A 10,777-nucleotide genomic window follows, 5' to 3' on the forward strand; every position below is an offset into this window, starting at 1 on the left:
TCTCCCTAGATCACAGTGCAGCTGGCACTCTGCATCCCTCACACACAGGTGTTTTCCAAATATATCACATGGCTCCACTGAAGATATAGAAAATAAGCTAGTGCATAGACACAGACTTTGGGAACTCTCCCATAATGGTGAGAAGCTGTCTTCATGCTCACATATATATATATGTACACACACACACACACACACACATATATATATATATATGTAATTATATATATATAAAACTATATATGTGTGCTACTATGTATATGTACTACTATATACATATATATGTAACTATATACATGTTTTAATACATAAGCTGCTGCCAAGTAGCATTAGAGCATTACCCAAAAATCAGGACCAATATGCCTAATAAAACAACAACTTAATGTAATAAAAAACTACATTCTTCTTATAAGTTTGTAACACACCTAATTTTGAGGAAAAATTTGCAAATGCAAGCAAGAGGCCGAGGCCCTCCTCATTTCACCTCACCAGAGCTGCTGCAGCCATGCTGAAACCCAGCTCAGCTTCACACAAGAAGCTCCTCAGACGCCCTGGAGATAACCTGCCCAGGTCCGACTTTCATCCCTTCCTGGGGGCACACAGGTCACCTCCTTCCACAGCAGCCCCTGGGGAAGGGACTGAGGGGAATCACTGAGCTCACCCCAGCGTGGCACCCTTCCTGCCCGGGCCAGCCCCTCTACAGCCCTGCCATGGAGGGGTGGGAAGAGACCCGCCACAGCCAGCAGCACCAGGGCTCCCCACAGCGCACAGCCCTGCCTCCACGGGAAGGTCTCGTGCTTCAGCAGCCCATCACTTTATGTACTAAACAGCCATCAGAAAAACCACATGCTCGTTTTCTTGGGATTTCCAGTCAATCCACATAAATTGTGCTGATCTAGCATGACTTTCAGTGTAAAATGCCTATCTTGGAACATGTTGCCCTTCAGGTGACAGGCACAGGGGCAGAAACGCAAGTCACCTCACAAAGCAATTGTTTCTTTTTCAAGACAAGAATCAGTAAAAGCTGAGGTAAAGACTATGGGGATGAAGGAGATCTTGTGGAGAAGTTCACAGCACTTTATGGTCCCATGCATGTCCTGGCTGCTCTCTGGCACCACCATGGAAGCATGTCACAAAATGTGGCAAAAATTCTATAATCACTCGCCCAGCAGGCCAGAGCAAGGCCCAAGATGTCAAACTAGCAGCTCCTCCTTGGCAGGAGGGTGCAGGAGCTGCTGCCTGTTCCTGGAGACCCACCACGGAAGAGGCAAAGGAAGCAGTGCTGCCCCACTCAGTCTCTTAAAAGGTCTCTGTCCAAGGAATGGAGTCCCTCTCCCTTTCTAATGATTTGTAGCTTGGGTTCTTTTTCCCCAGTTACACAAAAACAGCACTTTCATATTTTAGTATTCTCGATACTCCTCTGTACAGTCCTCAGCACTAGGACCAGGATATCCTAGCATGAAGAAAAAAACATGAAACTCACTGCAAGCAAAAGATGAATTTTATTCATTCTTTCATACATTACAGATATCTCTTATCCACTTACATTTCCTTATACCACTATAAGGGATTATCACTCCATCACTGAAAGCTGTCAAGTTAATGTAAAATTCAAAGGGGACAAAGTGCTAACTAAAAGACAGAAAGGATAATTAAGAGCCTTAAAGTGCCACGTCTAGGAGTTAATGCCTGCAGTACAGACAAAGGGCTGATATGGGCAATAGAAACATCTCTGGCTATATGATGTTGAGAACCTCTTTCAACTTTTTGGTATAAATTGCACTGTGAAAGCAGCAGACTAGATATTAACGTAGAGGGGAATTCACAAGATCTGGGCCTAGACATCCACGAAGCTCCCTGCAACTTTCTCCATTACAGAGCTGCCCTTTTCCCATGGCGCCGCTGCCTTTCTTGAGTGGAGAAACCAGAAATTATTTGAAGTACTTTCCTTCTTTCAGTGTGCACTTTTTAAGCATTACCCAGGCAATGAATACAGTTACAAAGACTGTCACCACTAAAGGAGGCAAAACAGAGACGTTATCACCACTGAGTCACAGCGACCACACCAGTCGAGCCTTTACTTGCACTCCGTATGAAACAAGGCAGTATAAAATAACCTTTATTTCCTATAATTTCGCACTCACAAGCAGCTCGGAGAAGGAACACGTTTGTGTGCAGGGACAGGGTGCCGTGAATCCTGTCCCGCTCAGCGGGGACAAGTGCCTGTGGACACACAGACACAGACACAGACACAGACACAGACACACACACACACACAGACACACACACACGCACGCACACACACACACGCACACACACACGTGGCACGGAGGCACCGGCGCGCCCCGCGGAGCCGCTGCCCGGGCGCGGTGTGCCCCGCTGCAGCGGCCCCACGGTGCCGCCAAGGCTGTTTAATTTTTCTCCGCACTTTTGTCCTTCTCCGTCCGGAGCGCCGCCGGGTCCCAAAAAATGCCCGTTTCCTCTCCCAAAAAGCTGTGTGCTCCAGGTGAGGCTCGAACTCACAACCTCGGCATTGCTCGGCTTTGTACTGCTGTATAAGTACCGCGCGCTAACCGATTGCGCCACTGGAGCCCTGACACCAACTCGTCCCGAACGCTTTATCAAGGGCTCCCCGGCCCGGCGGGGGAAGGGCGGCGGACTCCCGCCCGCACCGGGCGCTGAGCGGCGGCCCGAAGCCGCCCCGGCTCCGTGCCCGGGCCGCGCCACCCCGTTAGCGGCGCGGGCAAGGCACGACGGAGCTGGCGGACGCCGCAGTGCTCGGGAAAGGCGGCGCCCGCGAGCCAGGGAGAGACGAGCGGCGGCGGGGCCCGGACAAAGCCCGAGCGGCCCGGCCGCCCCGCGGGGTGGGCGGGCCGGAGGCCGCGGGTGCGGCAGAGCCCGGCCCTCCGCCGCCGGGCGGGGCGGGGCGCCCTGCGGACCGCGGCTGGAGCGCCGCTCGCCGCTCCGTTCGCCGGGGACGAGACGGGCGGAGCTCGGCCCCGGGGCGTGCGGCCCCCGCCTGCCGACGGCCTCGGTAAAGGCTTGGGCCGCTGGGGCTGCCTTCCAGCCCCGCGCTCAGCGGCAGCCGTGGGGTGACGGTGCTCCCTCGGGCATGCTCAGGACCAGGCCGCAGGGAGGAGTAAGCGGTGACTAGCCGGGAATTAATGTTGGTGTCTCCAGCATCGCCGCTGTGTGCGACGCGAGGGGTGCCCAGCACTCTCAAAACAAGTGTTTGTTCAACGCTGTGCGAGCATGGTTAAAGTGTATCTCCAACATGGATTTATCTCTCCTATCTTATGTGGCAAAAAAGATGGTAAACATAACCGGCAGCAGCAGATATTATAACCCAAGTGTGACTCCACTTCCTCTCTTCCCCCATGATCCCCGTGGTAAATGAGAAGCATCTCCTCTCCATTCAGAGTGTCAGCTCACTTGCCAAGGAACTTTTTCTCCTGATTATATTATTACTGTGGACATTACCTAAAATATATTTCCATTATATGCACCACTGACAGGTGAAGCAGCATGCAACTGCTGTGTGTGATCCTTGATTAAGATGTCTGGCTTGGCAAGGAGAACTGGCAGCTCATTTCTTGTGAGAAATTTTCCATCATATAGGTGTACCTATGGCATACCAGAAAACAGCAGCAGCCTTCATTACCCTTTACATCATTATGGTAACAAAATAGTCTATACAGCACAAAGATAGCTGCGAAGAGATAAAAAGGTAGTATCGAGAATGTAGATTAAAAAGTATATAGCCCAGTGTCAGTATTTGATTTGTATTCTTTTGTTAACATATTTTTCTTGCTGGACACAAGCTTGTAAACTTAAGTCTCTAATGGGTTTGGTGACTGAGGAAGGTAGAAAAATAGTGTTGTCCAAAATGCAGCTTTTTCCAGTAACTCTTTTTTCCTGTACCCTCAATGCAATAAATGAATTATTTTCATGTAACAGTTCTGTGCTTCAGTACTCTTGCACTCCTTTGGCAGCAAAAGGTTACACGTCGAGTCCTTGCCTTTGCATAAAAGGAAAGATCAGGGCCAAAAGGAAGAAACCCCAGGTGCTGGAACAGGCTCTGATGGATGTGAAGAGCCATCATGAAGCAGACTAGCAAGAAAAATCCAGGCCCCAGTTAGTTCCTGAGGTGTATGAGATGCACTTACTCGTATGTTGCAGAGACCCGAGTAAGTGCATCACTGGTTCTTATCTTTGCCTCTCCAGTACTCTTCTCAGAAACAGAGTTTCATAACCTTTCATACCATGCATTTATCTGCATTCCTTAGCCCCACTATTATATGCATGAAGTAGCAATTAACTTCATTTTTCAGAACCTACTGATTTTTGGAAGGTTACAGAAAATGCTACCCTGTAATAATAGCCTCAGTCCTATATTAATGGTGAATTTTGTAAGTGGACTTTGTTTCCTTCCTGAGTAGGTTTAACTGTCAGGTTTTCATACCTCATACCAGCCACAAAATGGATTTATGAGCCTGCAACTGAGAAACTTTCTCTGCAGGTAATAGTACCTTGTATTCTGCCTGGTGGGAAAAAGTGGAGATGAGGGATTAGAGCAGTGGTTGTGGACAAGAGCCCTGCAGTTAAAACTGGTACTTTAACACCGTGATGAACAAAGATTGGCTCAATCAGTTCCAGGATCTGTGTTTTTTCCTACTGTGACTCTGTAGAGTCTCTTGGCTTTCCTGCCCAACAAATGGAGTCCTGCTCTGCAATACAAGTTGCTAATGATGAGGGAGAGCTTTACAAAACCACGATCATTAACTAGTGTCTGCACTTCTCCAGTCCTGCCAATCTAGGTTATAAGCCTCTAAGTGAAAGTGCATTTCCAATAGAAGCTCTCTTTCCTTCATAGCTAAGAGCAGAACTGCCAGCAGCCTACAGAACAAAAAGTACCAAAATGTACCTGTCTGTAAGTTCAAAACCAGGCCCTATGTGTTTGCTGTGTGGTGGTGTCTCACCACAGCCATTCTGTTGGTAAAAATTTCATGTGTTAAATAAGTGATGTGGTGGTGGTGTTTTGTAATTGAATGAAATAAGAGCAACTTTGGGCTTATTTCAGAGGAAATTACAGCTAGTCCCATTGTGATTGTATTAATACAGTGGAACTGTAATCCACATGTGGATCTTTTTATCCGAAAATGAATGGATTTTTTTCCTGTTTTATAAATTACACAGTGAGTTTTAACTAAAGTGCAAAGAAGTGATAGAGACAAAGGTAAAATAGAGTCACTCTTACAAATATTTGATAAAAGCAAAGTATTAGTTCAAAGTCACACTCTGTTGCTTTCTTCTGGTGGAAAATTACAACAGTATGAGTTTAAAAACTCTTAATTTTGTACTGCTCATCGTGCTGAATTTTCAGGCCTGTAGCTGCACTGCTCATATGTGCAAGCCAGGGAGAATGTACTACTCACTTTTAACCAGATAATTTAATCACCTTATACCCATACACATTCACCCACTAAGCACAGCGTAGATAAAAGTAGAAGACTGAGATACATCAAGAGCAAAGTGCTAAGATATTGTAATGTCTTGGGATTTTTTTGTTTGCCCACTCATTTCATGTGTTTGGAGACTGTTTATTGATTTATTTGTTTTTAAAAATTGGGGGTGACAGGGAACAGAGTGAGCAGTCCTAGAGCAACTGTGTAGATCTTGAAGAGCAACTTGTGAGGGAATAAAGACTAATGAAGATCTGGAATGTCTGGTTCTTCTCAGTTACTTATTTGCCTGACAAGTTGATGGCAGTATGCTGTACTTTCCCAAAGGGCACCACAGAATCAGGGTCAGCTCTCCACAAGCCCTGCTATAACATTGGCAGAGCAGATCAAATTAAGATGAGCATTTATGGACAGCTACTCTTGGTCTTACAAATGCAGGAGACAACTGTATTTTGGCTACTTGGCAAAAGAAGATCCCAGTATTTTCAAACAAATACATATACCACAAACATTTAGCCTTAGAATGTTGAAGGGAGGCTTTGGTATCAGACTTGAAAGGAGTGAATGCCCCAGCCTCACCCATTTTTTCTGACTTCTTTTCTGACTGGCCATTTTTGTAGAGGTAATGTTCACACTCTAGTAGATGCAGTAAAGAGAATTAAGAAACTTAGTCTCCAAAAAAAACAAAAAACAAAAAAAAAACCCATTATATTTTTAAAATACTAGTCAATTATTAGCCAAACTGCTGGAGGATTAGTGCTCCCTATGAAGTAACCTTTGTCTGATGAACCTGTCCCTTTTGACACTGAAGCCACCTCTCCTACCAGCCAATCCTCTGAGCACTGGGGTTGGAATCACAGGCAGTCTGCTCAAAAAAAAAGCACTCTTCAAATTCTGATATCTTGGGCAATATTTCAGAGGTGGTGGACCATGGAGCTTCTTGTGAATGTAAGAAAATGGATAGAAGAAAACAAAACTGCCTTTTTGCCACCTGTTTGCAATAAGCTTATGTAAGTAAATGAAGATTTTTTTTTTTTACCAAGTTATTATATATACAAATATTTCTAGCTATAAGAGGAAGCTGCAAAAATGCATACATTGTAAAGATTAATAAGGAACCATAGTTCATCTCCAGCTGCAGACAGTGCTGTTCCAAAGAAAGCAAGTGAAATCTGACAATAATCTGAGTGCAATAACACAGCAGAATCTGCAAAGATCAACTTGAATACAAGATACTTGTCTCAACTCAAAGTCACTTGTAGGCACGGAGACTGAGTTAAGAGAATTTGTGTCAGGCTCTGTGAAAACAAACTCCTAGTAATCCGAGAAGATGGCATCACATGCAAAACCAAATTACAACCTGAATTAGCTAAAGCTGCTGAGAGCCATTCCAACATCACAGAGGAGCCAAAGCTGCAGGAGCAAACAAATTCAGAAGGGTATATCACTGAAAAACAAGGAAAAAGGAAGGGCAGCAGTACCAGAGGATCAGATTTCCAGAGCATTTCCAGATCTGTCAGGGGAGGAGAGTAGAGAGCCTGAAGGCTCCATTTACAGTATTCTGAATGAGAAAACCAGTATAAGGAATAAAAGTGTGGGCATTGTGCAGTTGTATGTACACCTTGCACATGCTCTGTGTCAAAGCTTGTGAACAAATTCCAATGTGTCAAAATATTAACAAGGATTTCTTTGTCAGTGAAGCTGAGGAGAAAATATTTTGTCTAAAATTATATGCAGAAAGCTTTCATTAGAAAGTATTCTGTCTAAAGAGTGACATAGACCCAGGTTTTATAAAGAAATGAAAAATCATTTTCTTGACTTTAATTTAAAAAAATACTATCTTTACAATTTTAGTCATTAAAAAAGATCAAAAAATATTCTTCTTGCCCTTCCCTTAAGCGCTATCCCTAATGAAAAGCTGAATGGGCAGTAATGTATCAGTGATATTAATTTACATTCACAGGGGCAAAGCTTAATTTTCAAAGCAATGGTTACAAGACAAATAAAAAGCAAAAAATACATCCTTACTGCCATGTCTGTGTTGAAACTACAGCTGTGTGTAGGACTGAAAAATTCTGAAATTTGAATCACTACAAGTGTTCCCATTTCTTTAATTTTCAAAATGGATTTAGGAAGCATTTTATGAAGCATATTCATTTCTGAAGCTTACCAATGATAACAGGAAAATTTTAGTATTTTATATATATGATGTGGAGTTGTGTTATTATATTCCCTATCAGTATGATGAATCTTCTTTGTGTTTACTGCACTGTTCTGTACTGCTTACTAGTAGTTCTTTGTAAACCTTGAGTAAATCTGGAATGTGGCATCTATCGCAGACCTTTGCCCATAAGCATTTTAAGAAGTTACAATAAAATGAGAAACATTTTTCATTATAAAAATTGCATAGTTTAAAACAAAATCTATTTTTCCAACATGGTTTTAGCTTATGTAGGAGAGTAAAACCATCTACTGCATGGATTCTGAGTCTACCACCACCTGCACCTGGTGCTATCTAAATGCTTTCAGGGTTTTCCAAAAGGTTTTAGATGATTTTTCAAGAAGCAACTAATAGATTTTCAACATTTTTTCAAAGGCTTGATCCTATATGTGCTGAGATGTATCATGCACTCTTCTTACTGTGTCCTACTGCCTCATTGGAAGGCAACCACTTTGAAATTTAGTTACTTACTTTGGTTCAAGGGAGACTTAACAGTTGAAACTTGGTCTCACAGCAGAACAGTAGGGCTTTTGGTATCTAAAGTTATTACAGCTTTCAGGCTTTTATGACATTGTGTTCCCTATATTTGAGAGGATCACAATTTCTAAATACCTATTTGGGATTGCAACACAAAACCTCAATTCCTAAATTACTGCCTATTCAGAGTTTTACCAGAGTCAAGAAAACTATACATCTAATTAAATTTCAGCTCTGACATTATATTTTAATGAAACTATCTTGTAAGTTTAAATGCTTTTTAACCTCAACAATGAGTAATTAACACAAAATCAAACTCCTTGACACAGCTGATTTTTACAGGTACTTCTAAAGCTCTTCTTCTGAGTTCAAAATATGATGCTTACCAAAAGGACTATTAAGTGTGATCATGGACCCACTGATTCTTTGTAGTCTTATAATGTATTTGAAGGGTTACCTGCTGGTATCATTTTCTTTATGAGGATGAGAAGAGAAATGTAAGATTATGGAAAACTTAATAGTCCATTTATTAGGTTCTCATTCTAACAATAGTAGAGTCAAGGAATTTTCTCATCCCTGAAACCTTTACAGTACTCTTAACTGCATTTTGGCAGTCTTAACTGAAATTTTTCTTTGCTATGATATTTCATAACAATAAATAATTGTTAAATAGAACAATATTTAAAGCAATTATATTAACCAGACAACTTTATTTAGCAAGGTGGACAAACTTACCTATTGAAGTTCCTGGTCATATTTCATAGCTGGATTTTTTTGATGGTGTCAGTATACATTTGTTAATGATTGAATGATTAACCTATAGCCTGTTTATTATATAAAGTCCAGGTAAATCTGTGGGGTAAATAAACATAGATTTGCCAAATTAGGAAGTCAAGCAGTAATTGCTTTATAGCAGTATTTTCACTTTTACTTAGTGAACTAATAACAAAACTAATAACAAATAACAAATAACAAATAACTAATAACAAAACTGTCTATTAAGAAAAACCTAACCCATTTTAACAGTAGATTACAAGGTATTCACAGATTGCCTTTCTCTTATTCTATTCTTCAGTGTTGATTTGCATTTATTTCATTAATTATTATCTGTATTGCTGCTGTTTGTGTCATCCTGCCCTTCTTTAGTAGAAGTGTTCATTAATGCAGAAGCATTACAGTGTGCTGTTCAAAATTAATATTAAATCGGCATGGTACAAACAATTAGGATTTCAGTTCCTTATTTTATGGTACAGATATGAAGCCCAGTGATATAAAATATACAGCTTCCTATGCAGAGAGCAGTCATTCTAATTCTTTAGTTTTATTTGACCAACTAATTTGTCACTGTTACTTGTTATGTCTGCATTACTAGACCTCACTGTGTTGGTCATTATCATTTAAATACTCTTTACAGAAAAAGTGATAACGGTAGCAGACTGAATATGTATGTGCCACCACTCAAACCAGCCTCTCTCAATTAAGGCTTACAAGGTGATGACACAGGGACAAGTTGCTGTTGTTCCCTGTGTTTCAGGGGATCATGGCCCTGCTGGTTCCATGTTACTGCCCAGAACCTCCTCATTGCAAAGCAGAGGTTAATACACCTCAGTTCACTTGGCAAACAGCAGGCAAACAAATTTTGATTCACAGCTAACAGGCCCTGATTTTGAGGGGTTTGTTTATCAAAGGAAAAACTACTACCTTACCTTTTTATTAGTGTGAGTGGACTGATAGGTAATTGGGGTGATAGCCATTCCTTGTGATAGCTGAGAGGAGTGCTCACTAGGGCTCTTAAGAGCGGCAGAGTTAAGAAATGGCCTGGAATCTTCCTTTCGGAAATAGCCACAACCAAAATGAAACCATTGTAATGTTATTCCAGCTTAGCAAAACCAGTATAAACAGAACAGAAATTAGCTGGCAATTCCTACCATCAGTATCGCTGGTAATTCCACCAATGTGGGGGGGAAAAGTATGTTTTTTACCTTTATTAACTTTTCAGAGTTTTACCTTTACATAATCAGCTCAGGTTGAAAAGCCTCTTTTCTAGTTCCTGTCTCTTAGGTAACATTTTTTATCTTTTCAAATCAAAGCTCTTTTCACAGCTGGCAGCTATTGTTGTCCTCTTTTCATAGCTGGAGGCATTGAAACACCAGGAGGAAGGTAGTTGGCCTCAGGTCACCCAACAGGACAGTGCCAGAGCAGAGAGATAAGTCCAAGGTCTATGAGTTCTTGTACTGGCTGTTGCTTTCCACTCAACATTATTGCATTGACTCACTGTACTAAAGGAATTTTAAAAAATAAATGAAATAAAGAACATCATGAATAGAAGTAACTTCAAAATGTCACTTTCTATTCTAGGCATCGCTATCAATTAAATGTGATGTTTGTTGGAGGGCCAAATGAAAGGAAGGATTATCATATTGAAGAAGGAGAAGAGGTAACCTACAGGTTGTTTATATTACTCTGATTTATCTATAATGATTAAATGTAGCTACAGATTAGAAATTCCAGGCTCAGTGCTGATGTATTTATTAGATATATTCATAGGCTTAAACAGAATCATTTACCAGAACCATACATTTATCTGCACATTTTGTTTGAAACAAAATGCGATCATATC

The 10,777-nt window shown here is 41.7% G+C and overlaps 1 protein-coding gene, 1 long non-coding RNA gene and 1 other non-coding gene across 36 annotated transcripts in view; 1 reads left to right on the forward strand and 2 right to left on the reverse strand.

The window, feature by feature from the left end:
* The window catches only part of LOC116183367 (uncharacterized), a 487,183-nt gene that overhangs the window by 399,638 nt on the left and 76,768 nt on the right, over positions 1 to 10,777 (reverse strand). For 33 of the 34 annotated variants that reach the window (XR_014954476.1, XR_014954502.1, XR_014954501.1 and 30 more), the window contains 2 exons: positions 10,165 to 10,431; positions 8,893 to 9,009 (listed from right to left, as the gene is read on the reverse strand). This is a non-coding gene — a long non-coding RNA (uncharacterized LOC116183367). Of the gene's footprint in view, positions 1 to 8,892; positions 9,010 to 10,164; positions 10,437 to 10,777 lie in introns of all 34 variants that reach the window. The other variant, XR_014954494.1, reaches the window with a different exon arrangement.
* On the reverse strand, positions 2,496 to 2,589 carry TRNAI-UAU (transfer RNA isoleucine (anticodon UAU)). The gene is made up of 2 exons: positions 2,552 to 2,589; positions 2,496 to 2,531 (listed from the first exon to the last, which is right to left on the reverse strand). It is a non-coding gene; the product is annotated as a tRNA-Ile (tRNA).
* The window catches only part of HAAO (3-hydroxyanthranilate 3,4-dioxygenase), a 33,811-nt gene continuing 29,285 nt past the window's right edge, over positions 6,252 to 10,777 (forward strand). Inside the window, exons 1-2 of the mRNA XM_021526429.3 lie at positions 6,252 to 6,469; positions 10,516 to 10,594. Of these exons, the coding sequence (XP_021382104.2) occupies positions 6,390 to 6,469; positions 10,516 to 10,594 (159 nt within the window). The 5' untranslated portion in view covers positions 6,252 to 6,389. The remainder of the gene's footprint in view (positions 6,470 to 10,515; positions 10,595 to 10,777) is intronic.

The sequence above is a fragment of the Lonchura striata genome, chromosome 3 (assembly GCF_050655825.1).
Source record: "Lonchura striata isolate lonStrDom1 chromosome 3, ASM5065582v1, whole genome shotgun sequence".
Lineage (NCBI taxonomy): Eukaryota > Metazoa > Chordata > Aves > Passeriformes > Estrildidae > Lonchura > Lonchura striata.